The 22723-nt window shown below is 31.2% G+C and overlaps 1 protein-coding gene across 1 annotated transcript in view; it reads left to right on the forward strand.

Moving 5' to 3' along the window:
- The window catches only part of LOC106872671 (N-alpha-acetyltransferase 15, NatA auxiliary subunit), a 34167-nt gene extending 11450 nt beyond the window's left edge, over positions 1-22717 (forward strand). Inside the window, exons 3-22 of the mRNA XM_014919745.2 lie at positions 689-793; positions 2453-2541; positions 2730-2798; positions 5675-5809; positions 6883-7030; positions 8209-8328; positions 8869-8967; positions 9814-9920; positions 11311-11380; positions 11929-12098; positions 12243-12395; positions 13848-13976; positions 14200-14349; positions 16760-16823; positions 17454-17644; positions 17973-18081; positions 19194-19292; positions 20310-20453; positions 20817-20914; positions 21890-22717. Coding sequence (XP_014775231.1) covers positions 689-793; positions 2453-2541; positions 2730-2798; positions 5675-5809; positions 6883-7030; positions 8209-8328; positions 8869-8967; positions 9814-9920; positions 11311-11380; positions 11929-12098; positions 12243-12395; positions 13848-13976; positions 14200-14349; positions 16760-16823; positions 17454-17644; positions 17973-18081; positions 19194-19292; positions 20310-20453; positions 20817-20914; positions 21890-22069 — 2429 coding nt within the window. The 3' untranslated portion in view covers positions 22070-22717. The remainder of the gene's footprint in view (positions 1-688; positions 794-2452; positions 2542-2729; positions 2799-5674; positions 5810-6882; positions 7031-8208; positions 8329-8868; positions 8968-9813; positions 9921-11310; positions 11381-11928; positions 12099-12242; positions 12396-13847; positions 13977-14199; positions 14350-16759; positions 16824-17453; positions 17645-17972; positions 18082-19193; positions 19293-20309; positions 20454-20816; positions 20915-21889) is intronic.
- Positions 22718-22723: the final 6 nt, after the last annotated feature.

Below are 22723 nucleotides of genomic sequence, written 5' to 3' on the forward strand. Positions count from 1 at the left end.
TATATATATATATATATATATATATATATATATATATATATATATATATATATGTGTGTATATATATATATATGTACCGTATATACTCATGTAAAAGTTGACCTTTTTTAGACCATTTTTTAAGGTCAAATTTATGGGTCAACTATTGCATGGATACTATTTTTGAGGGGCTGAAATTGAAGCTAGAATCCAAAGTACTGTATCATCAGCAGAAACCCAACTGATCTCTAAGCGAATAAAACAAAAACATAATGAATTACAATAATCTTACCAATCCAGACAGGTTGGTATCAAAAGGGTTAAGTTGGTGCTTGGAAGCCAAATTAACACAAAGTTTTGATGGAAAGTTTTAATCTAGATCACTTTAGAACAGGAAGTTTGTATCATAGAATCTGGGGCAGTCTTGGGTGTGTTAGTGTTGAAAGGGTTAAGCAAGAGATGGGGAATAACAGTAATTTTGTTTTCCTTTTCCTAGCTCTTTAAACATGCAAAGTTAACTTCAGTGAAAGGACAATGTTAATGAATAATTCAATGCTTGATCTTTCAGATGGGATGTACAGTTAAGAAAGATAAGTAATTTATATTGTTGTGTACAAGTAACACACTGACATTTAAAGTTGACCATTATTTTCCAGTCCACCAGTATTGATTTGAAAAATAAAATCGTTTTTATGTTTGCATTTTTCAGAGACTTTGGCGATGAAAGGTCTGACCTTAAACTGTTTAGGAAGAAAAGAGGAAGCATATGAACATGTTCGTCGAGGATTGTTGAATGATCTTAAAAGTCATGTGTGTATCCTTTTAAAGAAACTGCATTTTTCTTACTGAAGTTCACACTGACTATTAAACTTAAAGAAATGGAAACAACTTTGGTTTAATTAAACAGATCTTTTGTTGTGCATTTTAAATTCAGTTTCCAGTGTGTATTTATTATAAAGATATTTTGAGAAGTTTGCAAAATAGCTTTTATTTGTTGCTTAACTCTTTTGTTACCACATTTTGATTGAAAATACATTGCTTTTGTTTCAATTAATTGTGAAAATGATGAATTTAGTAAAATAACTTTGTCATTATTAAGCTAAAGTTGGGAACATAACTTAACATAAAAATTTGATGCAAGGTTTTAATTTAGACGATTTTAAAGCTGGAAGTTTTTATTAGAGAATCAGGACAGTCTTGGCAGTTTTTATCAAAAGGGTTAAAGAATATGTTTTGCACTTAAGAAGTACAATTATATTTAAAAAATATATGTAAGGAATATTTTGAACTCATTTTTATTGGGAAAATATCATATATCTCTATAGGGAAAACAATATAAATTTAAACATTTTGTGTTGATCATTTTTAGAATCATGCATATTGTCCTTACCTTAATCTATTATGTTTTTTTATAAAGTATCCTTGTTTTATATCAATTTATAGAGAGTATTAGAAAAAGCATATGACTTTTCAATTAAAAAACTATACTCCTATGCAAAACTGGCTTTTATATTGTAACATATGTGTATTCACTTTTCTATATAAGGATTATATTCATTTATGAAACTATTTCCTTTTTTTGCCTTGTAGAGTTGATTGCCATGGAAATTTCTCAAAATGGCCAAAAATGCATCCAATATAATTTAAATACACTAAAGATAGAAATCAAGTTTTCACAGATTACATTATAGTGGTTGGAATGGGCTCACTATTGCTGATTATACTGAGTTAAATATACTTCATGCCTCATGTTTGGAGACCTAATTTAATCATTTAAAGATGTGTACATTTCCACTACAGAATTTAGGTTAGTAGTTTTGAAAATGTAAGAATGTATCTTCATTGTAGAATATAAAGTTTATCAACATGAGTAACTTTGAAGCATTTTTCCCCTTTGAATTAAAAATGCAATTAAATACTCATTCAGATCTGTGTGATTCTACATGAATCTGTCACAAACAAGGAGACTTAACTTTATTTCATCATCACCTTGGATGCCTCTTAACATCCTTTCTGTGACAAGGTTATTTTCCTTCTCTTTCCCAGCCAATCTTGGAGACTCTGTAAGGAATCCTAGAGACCGCCTTCCCTCTTGGTCAGATAAAATTATTGAACTAAAAATTAAGAAAATAAAAATATAAAAAAAGTATGTTGTAAAGCAATTTTAGTTCTCTATGAAATAACCTATGACTTATCAATGCAAGAAAATTTTCTTTTGATATAGATGCTTCCAAATTTGGTTATATTAATGGTTATTTTGATTTTACTTTTAAGTTTTAGATGAAAGAAAGGTTTCTGTGTGTGTGTCACAAAATTTAATGAATTCCTTTTGTTCTCTTACTAATAGAAGTGTTGTTTGAATTTTAGGTAATTGTGGAATTAATAAATCCCTCATTCATTAGATCATATGATTATATTACATTAATCTGAGTATTTGCCTTCTTTCAAGATTATTTCCTTAACAAAATCCTAGGTTGGCATGTGTATGGTCTCTTACAGAGGTCTGACCGCAAGTATGATGAAGCAATAAAATGTTACAGAAATGCATTGAAATGGGACAAGGTCAGTTATTTTGTTAAATTCTATTTTATTCTTCTCTTTAGAAACATTAAATCTTATTGTTGTTTGATTATATGTGATAGCTATTTTTTTTAACCTTGTTTTTCCAAAATTTGAAGTGAATTGCACTAAATATATTTGAATTGAGAGTTAGAAAATATTTATATAAAATTTTTTTTTTTGATTTGTAGGACAATATTCAAATATTGAGAGATTTATCTCTCTTGCAAATTCAGATGAGAGACTTGGAAGGCTATCGCGTAAGTTTTACATTAAAGATGGTTATATCACTTGAGGTTCTAACAAATGTTTTAACTTGGGAAGTTCTAGCAATGGATATTTGTGAGCAAGATACGTAGTTCTGCGTGTGTGTTTGTATGTACTGTTGAAAGAACGTGAAATAATTCTTTTTTGGAACAGTTTAACTTGAAGCAGATAAAGCTATAAATAATAGCATGTAAATATTTTAGCTAAATCATTGAGTTAAATCATTCCAAAAGAGAATTCATATACATACACATATATTATTACTGGTCAGAGAATATATAGATAGTAGGATCTCAATCTCTCAACAAGAAAGAAGGAAATAAATTTAGAGATAAAAATAATTCATTGATAAATTGGTGCAATACATTTTACAAGTACTTTAAAAATATACAGAAAAATAAATATATGAGTGAACTAATAAACTAAAGAAGTAAATATTTTTTTTAGAAGTTTTTATCTACACCATCTCATGATAATTCCAGGATCTTTTGAGAAGTGATGGAATTGAACCACCAAAAAGATTTTTTTTGTTTTCCTACAATTGAATTACAAACCATAGAGTGACATAATGCAAAAGGACACAATCCACTTGATTTTGTTATGCTCCAAGGTGACTTATTGCACATATGGGCTTTCTAATGTGTGTGTGTGTTTTATATATACATGTTTGTATGTAGCCCCATCAGTTTCATGTCTGTTTTTCCATGTTAGTTGAGCAAGTGTGTAATGCAGCCATGACACATCATGTGGTTTCAGTTTGCGAGAGATCTTTCTGCAATTATTTGTGTTTGATACACAGTTCTTCCTCTCCTTTTCCTACAATAAATAAATCTATTTTAATCTTATGGTTTATCTTCTATTTTTCTGGGATTCCATGCTTGTTTTGCAGTTCTTTAACAGATTTTGTAATAAAAATCAGATCATAAAGAATAATAATTTAAGAGCCTCTATTAAACAATATTCTGAAGTGTATAGAAACAAATAGACGAATGCTAAGGTCAGCTAGAATATACTTAATTCTTCACTTTCATTGTCAAAATATACAAAAATCAAGAATGAGTTGTCTACCCTTTGCTATAGGGCTTTCCTATAAGTAGGTTATCTCCCTTGGCTCGGCGGCGCTACATGTAGACAATTGAACTTCCGCAGACTATCCACTCCATTGTTATTGTTTTACGTCTTATCATGGATATAAAGCAGCTTGATGATTCAGCTATCGAAGTACTTACTGTGCCTGAGTTAAAGAAATATTTAAGATTATATGGACAGTATGTTACTGGAAGAAAGGCGGACTTGATTGAAAGGTTGAAAGGTATAAAAATTCTGTCGATGAAGAATGTCAACAAAGTAAATTCATCGGATGATAAGTCTGAAGTATTGGACGATACTTCAGACAGGAATAAGCAGAAGCTTATATCTCCTCTCGGTGAAGTATTGCCCAATCTGCTTTCAGCAACCATTCACTGATTTGGCCATGAGCATGATGAGGTGTAGAAGAGACAGTCACACTATAAAGTCTAATAATTAAAGGAATATTAGATTCAATGATGTAAATTTATTATTTAATCAAACAAACACACACACACAGACACACACACACACACAGACACACACACACACACACACAGACACAGACACACACACACACACACACATATATATATATATATATATATATACAAAAATAAGAGGAATGACCAGCAAAAATGGACTCTATATGCTAGAAATAGATGCTGGAAGTTAAAGCAAGTCACTGAGCATGCGTACATGTCATACGGAAGAGTTCCAATCAGGGGTGGATAACAACCTTATAGGAACCCCCTATATACTCATGCATTTGTCTAAGCTGCATAGCACAGCTTAGTGTGAATCCAGGTTGCATTTCAAACAGGTTCCCTGTATTCTGTTGTAATAACTCTTTATATTTCTTAAATTTTATTGGTAATTTAGTTAGACACTCAAGTGTGTCACCTTTACTTTTTTAGCAATTAATAATGATAATGACATGCCTGTGACTAGCTTCCTGCATAATTCTGTTAGCTTTCAACACAACTTTTCTTGTCTTCAAGTAGTCGATTTAATCACCATTTCCTTACTGACACAACAGTAAGGAGAACAGTTTTTCTCTTATTTCATTTATTCTCAGCATTTTTTGTATTGTTTTGTTGTCAGTGAAGGCTAGTATACCATTATTTTGAACATTTTCCCCCAAATATTTAACTCATGTAGATAATATAAGACATTAACAACCCTTTTGCTCTCTGCTTCTCAATATGCAAGTTTCGGCCTGTCACATGAATGGAACATACACACTAGATGAAAAAAAGGATGCATGTTGATAGTGGTGGATGTCTATTGTAAAAGTAGAGTTAAGTAAAATTTATAAAGACGCAATCAGAACAGAAGAGTGAGCATCACAGAAAAATATAATGCATGTCTTATAGAAGACTACCATTTTTCTCTGGTATGCAAGTCGGTTCGAACATCGTCACTGTCTTTCCAAATCTTGCTGCATTTCACACATAATTTTTGGTCCTCCAGTCGTATTGGTGCATAGTCAGAAAATTTCAGTTTGTATGCTAGGAAATAGAGTATTCTGTTGTCAAACTGCCCCATCCCTTTTTTGCATGGCAAATTGGATTGGAAACCGTTGATGACAGTAGTAACAACTTTCTCTGCCACCTCATGTATTCTTTTCTTTTCTTCAGATCGATTTTTTAGAAAATGTTATTTTATCCATAACTCTTAGTTTTAAGATTGCTTTATATGTAATAAGTAGTTCATTAAGAAAATCAGTACTCATTTACTTATTTCTATCTATTGGTGTGGAATTAATATGACAATACAAATTTTTTAAAATATATTTTAGGACACCCGTTATCAGCTTTTGGTTCTCAGACCTGGTCAAAGAGCTTCTTGGATTGGCTATGCAATGGCTTATCATCTATTACGTGATTATGATATGGCTCTTAAAATTTTAGAAGAATTCCGGAAGACTCAGGTTGTAAGTAATATTATTTATTGGAACTAATAAACAAGTTTTACAATCTGTCTTGCTACCACATGTTTATGTATCATCTTTTTTTTAAAAGTTAAATGCTGGCCTTTTTTTAAAAAGCTGCTGTGGTTTCAAATAGACTTGTTTCCGTGTGTTTTAATATGTATATTTAATAAAAGGATAAAAAACTTATCTTTTATTTATAAAAAAAAACAATCTTGAATTGTCATGATTTAAACAATGGTAGTTAGAACTTGGACTAATTATAATAATTACACGGTCTGCAACAAGATTTATTTATGAAAATGTCCTTGTGCATAACTGAGAGATATACACTCCAGATGTTTACATAGTGTAAGATGTAATCATAAAGAAAATCACATTCTTAGCAGAAAGAGGCTAAAATACTTTTTAACCCTTTAGCATTTAAACCAACTGTATCTGGCCAAAATATTCTACCTCTTTCATGTTTAAACTTGGCAGATTCAACTTCTCACACATATAATGTCATTCTAAAATTAAAAATCACATCATCAAAATTGTGAACCTATGAAATAAATCATAATTTAATTCAAAACAATGTGATTAATTATTATATTTGATGCTGCATGAAACTGGACAACATTGGGTTCATGGATCAAATTTCCTTTAGCTTTTGAATCTTAAATATTTATATCATGCAGTTATGTATAGCTTATTTACATTGGCAATTAGTAAAAATTAAAAAAATTATAATTTAAAAAGTAAACCAGCTCTTATGTATGTCTAGTGAATGGCATGTAGCTTGTTTTGTTGAGGTGTGGGGTGTATGCACAAGCTTAGCATGTCCCGGAACCCCAAAAGGAAGCACTGTTGGCAGTTGGTTTTAAGCTGGAACATATACTGATGGTTGATTCTGGTGGTGGTGGTGGTAGTAGTAGTAGTAGTAGTACCACCACCACCCTCTGGAGTATGTATCTTAGTAAAACAACTCTCATTGGGACAATAGACTATGAAGATGAAGAATATGAAATTCTTTTACATGATTTTGACATTCTTAGATTTTTAGTTAAACTTGAGCCTTTTTCTTCTCTTTTTAGCCCAAGCTCATGGATTATGAACACAGTGAAATGCTGTTATATCAAAACATGGTTTTACAGGAAGCTAATATGATTGAAGAGGCATTAGAACATTTACACTCGAACGATAGTCAAATAGTGGATAGGCTGTATCTTCTGGAGACTCGAGGTAAGGAATCTGTAACTTTGTTAAAGTATATTTTATGTACAAAGAATTATAACTGAATAAAAGGGAGTGATTGACTATTATTTTCATCTTTAAATCTGTTATTTAATAGGTATCTTTAAGTGTTATATTTACAAGTACAGTTGGGTAGGAATGAATTCTCAAAACTTTTCTGATAGGTTGCTGCATGCCCTTCCTATCACCAATCACAGTGAGTTTATTTAATTGTAGGACCAATTCTAGAGAAGTTATCTTATCCTTAGCAAGACTAAAGACTTCTATTTATCTTAGATTTTCTCCATTCATTCACCAGCACTAGGTAATTTCATCTAAGGTGCAGCCTGAAAGTGGTCATAGTACTGACTTTGAAAGTATAAAGCTAAGACTAAGGCAGATATCAAATAAATTTTGCAGCCTGTTCCATTGGCTGGGAGTAAATTAATGCTTTAAATATATAAGGACCTTGAATAATACTGTGATTTATAATAACCATCTGGTATATAACACTTCAAGCATGTAAGAGTGTTGGTCAAAATACCTTGTGGTATTGGTTCTGGTTCTTGACATTCTGTGTTTAAATGTCACCAAGGTCGACTTTGTTTTTGTCTTTTCTGGGCCAATAAAATGAGGTACCTGTCAAGTATTGGGGTTGATTTAATTGACTAATCCCTTCTCCAAGTGTGACCTTGTGCATACTATGTTAGAGATCACCATTTAGAAATAGTATAGTGACAGACCATTTCAATATTTAGTTATATCCCAGGCTATTTTGATAGTTAGGTCTGTTTATCTTCCAAATTCATATCTTGTTGAAGTTAACTCCATACTCAAGCCATCCAAAATCAATAATATTAATAGCTGTTAAAGGGAGAATTTAGTTGATCGTTCTACTTAATCACAAATCTTATGTCCTAACATTGAAGTTAATCTAGTAGAATGATGTGCATTTGAAATGACAGAAAGATGGAGATGATACCAAGTGATACTTAACTCTGTTTCTTTACGTTTAGAGTTGAAATCATTGCTGAATGAAGTTTGCCTTTCTTCCCTGCAGTGTCGGTTATACATTTGTGTCTTTGTACTAGTGTTAATGAACTTATTTCAATGTTAATTACTTCCAATGATTATTTATATGTAAACATGGCATTTTAATGGATTTTTTTTAACATTCTCATTTCCAGCTGCATTGTTTCTCAAGTTAAAGAAAAGAGAAGAAGCTTGTGCTCTCTATAAGATCTTAGTTGAACGTAATCCAGAAAATATGGCATACTATAAAGGAATGGAAGAATCTATGCATCCAGGTATGAATCTCTTATATTATGCAGCTATCTAGAATACAATATAATTATTAAAGGCATAATAAAATGGCATTCACTAATCTCTTTCTGAAAAGAAAGTATGACAGAATGAAATATATTAAGCAAAATTTCGACTTAAAAACTCCAATGCTGATTTTTATTTGTAGAAGAATGGTTAAGATTTTTATAAAGAATTGCATTTTAAGTGTATTTTTACTAGCTTGTATTAATTTTAGTTAAGTTTTTTGTATAGGAAATCTCTTCTGTGAAATTTGATTCTACATTTTTCAGTTTTTTTTAATAAAATAAGTTTTCTATTTGTTCTTCATTGATTTCTTATCTAATGTTGTCAAATTGTCGTGAACTCTTTCTTGGATTCATCTTAAGACAATTCCTACTGCCTGATTAATTGACAAAATTATAAGTGGTAAGTGTTTCCATAGCTGTTGTTAATTATTGAGCAAGATGATTATATAAATAGTATAATTTTGTTGTATGTTCCTATTTCAAGTAGTTATGTTTGATTTTTCAAATTTTATTTAGATGCAACAATAAATGATCGATTAAAATATTATAATGAGGTTTCTACAAAGTTTCCTAAAGCTTCCTTACCAAAGAGAGTGCCTTTATCATTCACTATGGGTAAAGTATTCATTGTTTAATTTTCATTGAATTCTCACTTTGATTTCATTCAATTAAAAACAAAATTGATAATTCTTTTTTATATGTATGGCATATCAATTCTAATGAACTGTGTCTTACCATCTGCAAGATTTAGTAATTTGTAACATAGACCGTACTGTACTAAAATATAACACTTTTTGAAGTTTGACCTCTACCTGAATGTCATGTAATAGCATTTGCTTCACATTCCTTTTTCTTTTTTTTTAATCTTTAGAACTGTAGTCATAGCCTATATAACCATTTGCCTAGCCACCATCATTAATTTTACATGTTATTTTCATGGCTAAATAGATTGGATGAAACTTGTTGAGGCAGATTTTCTATGGCCAGATGCTTTTTCTGTTGCCAACCCATATTTGTTTGAAGTGAGATATTTTCATTCCCACGTTTGCTCAGATAATATTAGTGAGAATATGTGGGAAAAAAGCATTCACATGAGTGCACAAACACACACACACAAAGAGAGAGAGACAGACAGCATGAGAGTTGTCAGTTTCTGTTTAACATTTCTGCATGCATGGCATTAGTCAGTCTGAGGCTATAGTAGAAGACCCATGTCCAATATTCCACACAGTGGTACTGAATCTGGAACCATGTAGTTGCAAAGCAAGCTTCATAAACATTCTGCCTGTACTTCATCTTTAATATTTATCAGCTGACTGAAGGAATATTAAGTTTTATGAATTTTTTGTTTTACAATATTGAGAATTGATGTTTCAACAATCGTGTTAATTGAATTATGACTTGTTTAAAGTATGAATGTTTTTATGTTTTATTTTAATTTTTTAATTTTTTTTATTACAGGTGAGGTGTTCAAGACTCAGATTGACCAATATTTATGTGCTGCTTTGCATAAAGGGGTTCCACCATTGTTTATTCGTTTGAAAGAACTTTATAAATCTCCAGAAAAAGTGAGTAACATGTTCATAGATATTTGTTTCATCCTCTACTGTTATTTTATGTCTGTTGTAATCTATATTTTCAACGAGTCGAGCATATTTAAGAAGTTCTTTTATCCATCTTCTATAATATATGGCAAGCTATTCTACTACAGGCAGGCTAGCAAGCATAAGCTCATGGCTCTTGTGATCTTACATAAGTCTCTTGTTAATATATATAAAACAATTACATTCTCTACACTACTAAATAAGGGGTGTTTAGAGGAAACATCAGTAATTTGCTAACAAAACAACAATTATCAACACAAATCTAACAAAACGAAGTGTTTTTTTGTTTATCTTTAGGACATCATAGGCATGTGGCTTAGTGGTTAGGGCATTCAGCTAGTAATTGTAAGATGAGTAATACTTGTATTTCAAAGGGCCAGCTTTGTCACATTCTGTGTCTTGCTGAACCCCTCTGAGAATTATGTTAAACATCTGTGGAATGTTCATCCACTTCAATGATAATTTCACCAACAGGCTGTTCTCTTGATTAGATCAACTGGAACTCTAGTTGATTCCCAGTTAGAGCATCATAATCATTCAAATAGAAAGGCAATCTTGTTTTATTTCTAGTGGGTCAAGCTGCCATTTTGAGCAGCGGTTCTTCACCTTGGCTAAACCAGGTACAACACTTATATTTTAAACATATTTTTTGGGATTAGAATATGAATGCTATATTGTTATCTGTCAGTAGAAAATATGATTGATGATGTAGCAAGGTTCAGTATAATTTCCTTGTATAAGTCCTCACCTTTAGTAATTTCTATAAAAATTTTTACAAAGGAGACACTGATTACTTAAACATCTAAAAGCAGACACATGTTGGATGGGACCATTTTAGAAAATATAGTTAATAAATCACTGTACAATATTAGTTTCTGTTTGATTATATCCATGGGTGCCCCCCCCCCCATAAAACATGCAAAGCAATTCATAAAATGCCATTCAATGAAAGGTGGCACTGGCACTACTATTGTCATTGTTTAAAATTGTTATGTTTAATCTTTTAGTATTCAGATTACTCTGTCAAATGCAAATGTTTATTTATATTGTTTTGAATTAACCATCATTATCTTGTATCCTCAAGATTTTAATGATGTGATTGCCTATTTTTAGAATACCGTTGTAGGGTAGGTGTAAGAAGCTAGATTTGGCCAGTTTGAACATAAAGCAAGTAGAATATTTAGGCCGTTTATAGCCAGTTTGAATGCCAAAGGGTTAAACTAGTTGACCTTTTGTTGAGTATTTTAAGGTATTGGCACATTATGTATACAACCAGCTGTAACAATGATATTATTATTAGCATTTTTCTTTTTCATAATCCATTTAAGCCATAATTTTTGCTGCTTTATTTTAGGTTAAGATAATCGAAGATCTCATACATGGTTATCTGGATTGCTTGAAGTCCCATGAACGTTTCCATTTAAGTAAGTCTTTCTTTACTCTTTTGTCTTTGATGTAAATGATACAGGACATATTAACCAGCTTACATTTATGCTTAGAATTTGAATTTTGACTTTTAGAATTAGGTTGCATGGAATGACAAGTTATTTTGTTTTTGATACAATAAAGGCAGAAAATATATTAGAAATTGAAGAAATGTTGGTTTGAATATTCTATTAGGTTTCTGTGATCTATTTGAAGAACGAGTGTGAAACAATTTCTGTAATTGTCTGTCAGTGTGATTTTCCTTCAGTTCTTTTTCTGGATTATTGTTAACTTCAACTGTTCTCAATGGTTTCCATAATATATCTAGATAATTTGGTTTGTCATCCCAACATCCGTGATGATAAGTTAGTGACAGTCCATTTAATCTTAAATAATCATTTACACCACCTGCAAATTTGTGCAGTTACATTTTGCTGGTATTCTAACCTCTAAACAATTTTCACAATGTTTTGCTTATAAATGCTCAAATACAATGACATTGTGTACTGAAATAATCTTATTGGAGATGTTTATTTTTCTTTTTCAGATCAAGTTGAGAAGGAGCCTCCAACGGCGCTTTTATGGGGATATTATTACTTAGCTCAGCATTATGATTTTTTGAAACAAACAAAGAAAGCCTTGGAACATGTTAATGCAGCTCTTGAACACACTCCGCTATTAATTGAACTGCATGCCCTAAAAGCTAAAATTTATAAGGTACACATTTGATTTGATTTTAGTTGAATATTGCTATGTGTTTTTATGCTTTCAATTTGTTTGCGTTTAAACAGTTGTTCCTGACTCCTGAAATCATTTTTTTTCTTTTTTTCATTTTTGGTAAAAAAATTTTTATTCGAATAGCATGCTGGTGATATGGAAGAGGCTGTTCGATGTATGGATGAAGCTCAATCACTGGACACTGCTGATCGATACATCAATTCAAAATGTGCTAAATACATGCTACGAGGCAACTTAATTCAAGAAGCTGCTGACATGTGTTCAAAATTCACTAGGGTAAATTTTTTAAAAATTTCTATTACATTTTCTACTTTTTAAAAATTAAATTATTTGATTTAGTCACATTGACTCAAAATTGGAAGCATTTTCAATAGAAGATTCCACTGCTATAGATAAAATGCAATAAAGTTTAGTATGTGATGGACTTTGAACATGATGTTTCAATTTCCAGTACTTCTAGCACTGAATTTATTCATATCATGATCATTCATCCTGGAAAGACTTTTATTTCTTAAGTTGTATTTTGTCATTTTCCATTCTGGTGATGTTCCATATGTCTTTTGATATATTTATTTATATATCTATCTCTTCATTTATAATTTTGTGTAAATATGCCAAAAAAGTACATTTAAAAGTTCTGTCTTTTAATTTTTCTCTGTCTAATTTTTGAGTGGGTTACTGCTAACTTGTGTGTATTTTGTGTACATCATTGTTCATCCCACTTGTTTATCCAAATATCTTTCCTGTGTCATTAGGATTTCTTTGGCTACTAGCATCAGCAATGCTGGATCCTGCATAATCTAAAATAATTTTGGTGTACTTTTCTCTTGTTATATTAACTATCCCGAGATTGTAAGCCTTCAAATTTGCCTTAGACACTAGTTACTGTTGGTCATGTAGTATGGCATCAGTAGGATAAATAATGTGAGACTTACATTTTGAACAGTTTACTTATTTTACATAAAAATCTGTGCACCAAAACTATGAATAACAGTTTTACATAAAAATGATGCTATTTAACTGAAATTAGGCTTCAATTTAAATATTGAAATGTGTTTGAAATTATTGTTATAGAGAACAGTGGAAGCACAAATCATTGGCATCATGCGTGTTTTCCATATTGGCACAGATTGAACAATTTGACAGGATCCGACAAGCCACAGAATTGTGTCAAGCCCCAATGTCAGCTTTGATATGGTTTCTATGGCTGGACACTTTTTCTGTGGTACCATCACTAGTGAGATCTTATATTAGGAGACTTAGTTTTCTCCCTCACCCCTCTTCTAATTATCTGTTTATGATTGATAGCACTCCAAGTGCAAAATATATGATTAAAGCTGCAGCAGAAAGTATTAGAAGCAAATATTTCTCTGACTACTCAGTGTTGAAAGTTTTTATGTATTTTAGCATAAATCCAATAATATACTGCCTTTTATGTTCATAATCAAATTGAGATGATTTCAAAGTAAAATAGGTTACAATTTATTGTTTGTGTGCCCTGTTACCATTTTACCATTCTATTTGTAGACTTGCAAAATCTAATTGTTTGTTTATTTTTACTTTGTCAGCCATTTGTAATAATTTCTGATTTACACAAACGTAGAGAATTTAAATTTTCATTTGTGTTCCTAATCCTTAATTACATATTTCTTACCAGGTACCATTTTCTATTTTTAAGATTTTTTTTTGTTTTTCTTTTGTTATTTCGCTTTCATATTATATTTATAGGAAGGTGTATCTGCAATGGAAAATTTAAATGAGATGCAGTGTATGTGGTTCCAAACTGAATGTGCTGCAGCTTATCAAAGGTTAGGAAAATGGGGTGAAGCTTTGAAAAAATGCCATGAAATTGATAGAGTAAGTTTCTAATTAACTCCATTGATTTTTGTAAGCTTGTATTTGTTTTTAAATTGCTGTAACATCTTGTATACAGCTTATGTAACCATCAGTTCATAATTTACTTATTCTCCACTTTGTTCAATCCAAAGTTCTTTTTAAAGACCTAATGTATATATAATTTGTTTTAAATATTTTATAAACAAGAAATAATGATTTTAAAATACATTTTTATATTTTTCAGCATTTTACTGAAATTATTGAAGATCAGTTTGACTTCCATACATATTGTATGAGAAAAATGACATTAAGAGCTTATGTAGGACTCTTACGTTTGGAAGATGTACTTAGAAATCACCCGTTTTATTTTAAGACAGCTCATATCGCTATTGAGGTGAGTGGTTTCTGTATATTTACCTATAAATTCTTTCAGATGGAATATATACAGTATTTCTTAGGTTAATAAAATATTTCTGTCATCATCTTTTTATGTCTGCTTTCCATGCTGGCATGAGTTGGACAGGATGTCACAGTATTTCTATTATCATCATCATCATCATTTGCTTTCCATGCTTGCATGGGTTGGACAGGTTGTCACAGTCAAATTAGTTCTTATTTTGCATAGTTTCTACATTTAAAAAAGCCCTTCTTATCATCAACCACTTTACAGACTGTATTGAGTGCAATTCCTTGTGACATCAGCACTAGAAGGTGACTTGAAGAAAGAGCAATGATAGATGTGGAATCAGGGAAAGTGGGTGAAAGAAGGGAGTATGGTTGGAGAAGCTGAATGATAGGTGGGTAGGAGAGGAAGTGATGGAAGAGAGACACAGCTAGAGACTAGATAGAAATACATGAGCTGTTAGGTGGAGGAAGAGAGAGATAGAAAGATAGGATGTGAGGAAGATTACTGGGAAGGATGGATTGCTACAAAATTAGGTGATAGTTGTCAGTAATATGTGATAATGAGGGTTAAACCCCATGGGTGATAGTTAGGGGTATTGAATACTGATGGATCTGATGCTATTTCTTGTTATGCAGGCAGTGTGATATGAGAAATGCAGGGTGACATAGGCAGTGGTTGGGAGTTGATTGAATTCTGACTGGTCTAATGCATCACTCATTACACAGGCAGCCTGGAGTAGTAAATAAGAGAGAGAGAGGGTGGAGGTGGTGGATGAAGATTCAATAGGAGCATAATTGATGAGAGATCCAAATGTAAATATTATGTATCCCAACTTTCATCACTACCACTAGTTTAATGATTATTTTTTCCTGCTTGCACAGGTAGACATATCTTCTTCGGTGCATCTGTTGCCATTTGTAGTCCTTTGTCATCATCTTACGATGTTTGGCCTCTTTGGGCCAGTTGTGTCCTGCATTTTTCTAGGTTCCCTGCTTCCACACATTTCATCTTTAAACACTCAACACTTATATAATAGAACTGCCATCTCCATAAGCATCACATGTCCCAGTGTAACCGTGCACATTATGTCTAATTCCCCTTGTATCTGATTTTTCTCTCATCCTGCAATGTCATTTTTGCACACAGCTAACATTAACATCCAATGGAATATGCTCACTTAATTTCAATTTAGTTCTTGCATATCTCTTGCATATCTCTTGCTGCTGTGGAGCATCACACAATCTACCCTTCATTCTTTGTTACCAGCAGAAGTAATAGCTCCCCAAATTTTTTCCACTTTGTTCTTCCTGTGGCTACTATGCTTAAGTAATACCTACCTCCCTTGCTAATCTCCAAGGCAACAAAAGTTAACAACTAGGGTAACTTCTGACATTTGAAAAATTTATTTCATGTCTACTCTTATTGCTGACTTGTTCCTGTGCATCTGCTGCATATGAAGTCTACCTTTTTGGTTAGCCTACTAGTGATCTGACGACACCTCTTGTGTATCCATTAGTTTGCAATAAATACACTGCGATAAAATATTTACATGTCAGCATCTTGCTATTATCTAATTTTCTCAGATCCGCTCTTACCTTATTCCAATTCTGTGATGGTTCATTGAAATATTTCTTTCATTTAGATGGTCTAATCTGTGTTGGGAATGAAGACAAAGTTGTCGTGAGTAGTAGTTCAAATTTACGGAATATGTGATAGCAACTACTAACTTTTTCAAAGACAAAGGAATATTCTCTCTATGTAATGTCTTGGAATGTGTCAGAAGTGAATGGATGGTAGTAAAACTTGAGGGGCAACATAAGTTGAATTGAGAATGACAGTGGTAGGGAACTAAGCTGTTATATTGGATGTAATATGAATGTTTGGATAAGTTGGAAAGCTGACCATGTGAGGGAAAACTGCCTGCTATAGAGGTTGTAATAATGTAGGCATAAGAAGAAAATTGATTATATGTGATTAGGAAAAAAGATATTGGCATGCTAGTAAATGTAAATTCCCAACATCACTGTTCTGATAATCTTATTTTATGATCAGATATCAAGTAGCATATATTAATTTAATTTTAATGTAAATGGTTTTAAAAAAGCAGGTACACTATGTGAACAAATCACATTATATATAACTTTGCACTTTCAAAGTCAAGTGGAATAAAAATCCTTTCCTTGGATAAGAAAAGATTAGTGACAAGAAGAGTAGTTTGCTATGAAACATTACCTCAATAATGTGTCTTCATCCAGCCTTTGCTAGCATGGAAAAACAGACGTTTATATGAACGAATGAATGATGGTAATTAAAATTATGTTTTTGAAAAAATATTTTGAAGTAGTTACCATGTTCCTTTTTCTAGCATTAAGTTTTCTTTTCTGTTTTTATATTTTAGATATATTTGTATCTTTATGATCACCCTCAGTCTGAAATCGAAAAAGACAAATCTATAGACACAGGTATATTTTGTCCTATTCATTTGTTTATTTTGCAATGTATGCTGATTACATTATTTATTCATATAAGTTGTGCACTTATGTATAATGTGTGTCATTAATTATGGGGTATGAAATCCCAAGTAAAAAAATCTTCTGTTAGTACAATTTTTCCTTTAGTATTATGATTTTTAGAAAAAGAAATGGCAAGTCAAATTTACTATACTTGTATTGCAAAAGTTCACACATCCACAATTTATGAAAATATGCATAGATTGTTTATGGATTTCATCTCTGAAAATAATGTTACTTTGTATTTTTAGTTATTATACTATAAAAATGGTTCTGTGATAAGTTAATAGGAAACCACCTAAAGTTATAACCATACTGAAGTATAAAATATGATTAATTTTATCATAGTGGCATATTTAAATATAGCTGGACACATGTTTGACTGAAAGTTTACAACTATATTATGTGATAACCCCACTGGAATGTGTATGTATATTTGTGTGAATTATTTTAATTATTCTATCTATACATGTCCACTTGAAACTTACCACATATTTCTTATCTGAATATATTTGTTACTCTTTTTATGATATTCATATATTTTCATGTCATTAACTTATATACAAATCTTTCTGTTTGTAGAAAATTTATCACCTAGTGAACTTAAGAAATTACGCAATAAACGACGTAAAGCCCAGAAGAAAGCTGAACTCGAGAAAGAGAAACAGAGAGCTGAAATGGAAAAGAAAGAGCACCAAAACAAAAATAAAGCTACTGATGGAGAGATGGATGGACCAAAAGAGGAAGAACTAATACCAGAAAAGTTGGTCAAGGTAAACACTATATTACATTTTGTATTCAGTTGGAGTTGGTACATTTTTACAGACTTACTTCTGACTCTGTGACTCTACTCTGGCTCCACAACCCTTTTGGAAGAGTTATCATCATCATCATCATCACCTGCTAATAATTATCATCATCATCATCTGCTAATAATTATCATCATCATCATCTAATAATTAGATATATATTCTTACAGAGAAGAATCAATAGAGTGTCAAAGAAAATACCTTGTGTTATTTTGTTACATTTGTTTGAGAGGTATAAAATATTAATGCATATTGTACACATTAATTTTTCTTTTTGTTCTCTTATTTGCAGACGAAGGAACCATTAGAACAGGCTGTGAAATTCTTGAAACCTTTACAACAACTGGCACAAAATAGAATAGAAACGCATTTATTAGCTTATGAAATTTATTCCCGGAAAGGTAGTAATTTGCTTGAATATTAAGCTAACAATTACTTATTTATTAACTGTAATGTTATTGTTACTCTTGATATACAAAAGAAAAATATAAAAAGAAAAGGAGATTCATTTTGGACTGTAATATTTTTAGTTGTTCTGAGGAAATGAAATGGATTTAATTCTGAACCAACTTTTATATTTTTTAAAATAATTTATATTTAACCTATTATATGTTTAACCATTTTATATTTATGTATATAGATCCCCAACTACTTATGTTAATAATAATAATAATGAAAAAATTAGAGGTTCAATATTGCTACAGGCTTTTTGTTGATAATCATCAGCCTTTTGGAAGCAGACACTGCATATGAGTTATTAGAATGATTTTTTTATGGAAACTGTTTTGTTACTGAGACATGCAGAATTGCCTGTAGTTGTATGTTACCCAAACACTTAAAAATCTCATAATTGCTTGCATTAATTTATTAATATTGTGAATTTAAGGGATTTCAAATAATCTTCCCCCTCATATTTTATTTCAAAATTTGTGATTGGGTGACAGGAACTCATTTATAGTTATTATAGCATTTTATTCATATCTGCCTACATTTGAGGTGTGAGCATGGCTGTGTGGTTAAGAAGTTTGCTTCCCAACCGTTTGGTTTCTTGTTTAGTCCCACTGCGTGGCAGTTTGGGCTAGTGTCTTCTCTTGCCCCAGGCAGACCAAAACCTTGGGAATGAGTTTAGAAGATAGATACTGAAAGAAGCCTGTTATGTGCAAGCATGTGTGTATGTGTGAGTGTCTGTTTATTTTTGTATTTTTCCAAAAATTGCTGAGCTACATGCTGTGACATTATTGTTGTTACCTTTGTTGACAAACCAATCTGCTGGTTTTGCACCTTTAGAGATGTATGCAATATGATATCCTTTACTTGAGAAGCAGTTAATTGTTATAAATTGGAAGGGCATCACCTGTAACAACTATACCTGAGTGATATAATCATGTAACCCATGAAAAATGGACATAAAAAGCATAGTAAATTTTGGTTATAGCTTTATCTTGCTAGTTGAAGAGTTCATTTCAAAACTGATTTTTAATAATAATAATAATTTTTTTTTTTTTTTTTGCAGGAAAATTGTTACTAATGTTACAGTCTATAAAACGAGGACATAAATTAGATCCTAACCACTATCTTTTACATGTGTGCAAAATGAGGTTCTTGCAAATAGGTAACAACTGAATTTTTATGTTCTTAAAGATTACATGTATAAACTCTGATAAAATAAAATGGTTATTAAGAACAAGCATGACATTTTATTGTCTTCCAATGTAAATGATAAATAATGTAGATTGAAATAGTTGGGAACGCATCCAACTATGAAGCTACCTGTTTTAAAATTATGATACTTTTTGTTTACTATCTACTGTGTTATGTAAGTACATAATTTTCAATGTGGTTGATGGATGTTGTTGAACATTTTTGTTAAGATTAAAAGATGACAGGTCAACAGAACTTGGGGATTTGCAAACCTGAACATCATATATAGGATTGAATCTCATTTGAATAGCCACTGACCTCACTGGGAAATTGTTACAGTCAGTACTCTGTAGTAATTAAGAATTTGGACATATTGACATGCTGAGGGTTCTTCAATATTACTGTCCATCATTCTTACCATGTTTGTTATAAATGAGAATCACCTATAGACATCTGTTAATTTTGTTAAATTGTACTTCTTTGAATAAGGGCTTAATCACTATTTCCATTTCAAACATCTATAGTTATTTTAATGAGAAAATTTTTTAAATATATTAATACTTCATATATTTTAGTGTTAGCATTTGCTTCAAGATTAAGGAATAAATAGCATTTAGTTGCAAAAATTGTCATAATACTAAGAAAAAAATTTTAATACATTAAATAACTAATTTCAGAAGATCAAGGTGGAAAAAGCATAAATTTAACATTTAAGTATGAATATTTTAAAATGGTTCTTCAATACTTGTAAAAACAGTATATTTTTGAAATTTTGTTGGACTGTTAATTATCATTTCTACTGCTACAATGATGAATTGAGAGTGGCATCTGTAATTCAACAAGAGAAGGAAAAATCTAATATAGGAAATAGCCTAGAACCATAACAGTACAACCATTGTGTCTGGGTATTATGACTAATTACAAAGTATTACAATTTTTATTTTGTTGACATATTTTTAAATGTGAAGTTGATGTGTTTTTTTTATAGTCAAGAAGAAAACTCAATTGCCCGAAAGTATACAGACTGTTCTTGACCAAGAAATGCAGTTGATTTATGGCAACAAAGATGCAAAGACACTGAACGAAGAATTCTTAAGTAAAAACAGCAAATCCATGCCCCATTTAGCATCAGGTAAAACTTCACTCACATTTTTAATTTCTACCCATGTTAACCAACATGAATTCAACCTATGTGAAGTCATTGTAATTAGTATTTTACATCATTTGTTTTGTATACATTTACTATCATCTAAGAGACTCACACTTGGCTTTTTTTGTTTACATTCAGTTTCATTCTTTATAGTTTCAGATTCCTTGTCTTCTCTAGTCTCCCTTCTGTTCAACATTATTCTCCTTGCATGTGACATCCAGCTTCCTCCTAATTGAAATGAAAGCTCACAGGGCTTTGGTTGGCCCAGAGTTATAGTAGAAGACACTTGCATGTTTCTATGTTTTTCAAAATTATTTATTTTGCTCTTTCATGTGTATCCTTCAGGTGCTAGGATAATGTATGAACTTGACCCATCAACAAAAGACAAAGCTGTTGCATTAGCCAGTTCTTTGTCGAATGACCTCGAGGGTTGTACTTTGGAGGTGAGTAATATTTTTGAATCTTTATATTCTCATGTAAAACAACTGTTGCTGTGTAACAGTCTGCAACAGTCCTGTCAAACAGCTTGTTATTAAATTTTATGTAACAGCCTGTAACCATACCATTTAACATGTTGTTATAATTTTTGTTTTATAACAATCTGTAACAGTATCTGCAAACAGTTGTTTGCAACAAAGTATACAAATAAATAATTTCTTATATCTTTGACAAATTATTATCTGAAAATCAAGCATTGAAACAAATGAATTATAGTGCACAGATTGAGAGACAAAAATACTAAAAACTATACTTTAATGAAGTTGAAGAGGAAATAGCAAGAAATTGAACAGCTCCTACCTAATATAGCATATGGAATTGGATACTTTGGTATTGGTGAAGTAGTGGTAGCTATTTTGTTACAACTAAATTGTAGATAGTTTGTATCCTATAACTACCCCTGTACTATAGCAAGAGCTAAGTGATAAATGAGACTTCTCTTCGAGAATGTTATTGACAGTCTAGCTTTCCTTGAAAATCCTGTGCATGGTATGTAATTCTTGAAGGATCATTGAGACTCTTCTCTGACTTTGTGTTAATTTTATACTTACCGATATTGATCTTGATAATTTAATAATTTATTAAACCTGCTTAGTGTCTAATTTTGAAGTGATAATCACTCTTATTGATAAATATAATGAAACTTTGTTTATTGTTCAATATTTTTATAGTTTGTATATGTGAAACATTATTGATATTATAGGGATTTCATAAAATTCCTATAAAAGTAATTCATAAAATTAATTAGTCCTGTTTCTTTTCACTTATTACTATTTGCCTTATTATTTAAAATAATTAATTTTTGCGTTTACTACACAGATTTCTATACTGATTTAAAATTGTTTTAAATAAGTAACATTTCTATACTTTTACTTTTTTTATATTTCAATATTAATCAAGTTGTTTTTCAATTATTGCAGCATTGTTGTGAAGTTCTGAAAACAATGTGTCGAGGAGAATTTGGTAAATTGGATAAAGAAATTCAGGATTACCAGCGCCTATGTCACAGCAGATTCTCTGTTGCATCAGCTTTCATTGTGCCTGTGTGTTCATCACAAACCACTAGTGAACAGATTGTCACCAATGGAGCTCCATCATAAAGCAACTTGTGTCCTAACTCTGCTGCTGCTGCTGCTGTTGCCATGCTGCCAACAAGATTTCAGCCAACCCAAAAATGCCTGCCTGCTCAGACTCAGTTATGTCCCCCTTTTGATGGTTTACCCACCATCATTATAAATATTAACAACTTTAATAATCTCTATTATGGCAACTAATTGCGTTGAAATACAAATAGAGAACAGCTACTTGTTTGTGCACACTGTCATCTTTCTATATCATAGAAAGCTTTTTATCAAATGAAGTTGAGTTTTGATACAAGGCAGGGATATAAGGATTGACTGTTTTTTAATTTATCCAGACTCCACTCTTTTGTGATAAAAAAAAAAAAAGAAATCTAGGTCAAGAGCATTACTCCCCTACCCTTTGCCATTTTGCTGATTGTGCTGAGTTGACCACCAGTTTAGCATGTGGTGTGCTAAAATAGTTTTCTTCTTTAGATTGCTTCATTATTTGGACTATTTTTTAATATTTAGTTTCATCATCATCATCATCATTATTATTATTATTATTATTATTATTATTATTATTATTATTATTATTATTATTATTATTGTTGTTATTATCATCATTATAATTATTATTAAATATCATCATCACTTTTACAGTAGTCCTCTGACATGTTTCTGCAGACTTCT

The sequence above is a fragment of the Octopus bimaculoides genome, chromosome 13, assembly GCF_001194135.2.
Source record: "Octopus bimaculoides isolate UCB-OBI-ISO-001 chromosome 13, ASM119413v2, whole genome shotgun sequence".
Taxonomy (NCBI): domain Eukaryota; kingdom Metazoa; phylum Mollusca; class Cephalopoda; order Octopoda; family Octopodidae; genus Octopus; species Octopus bimaculoides.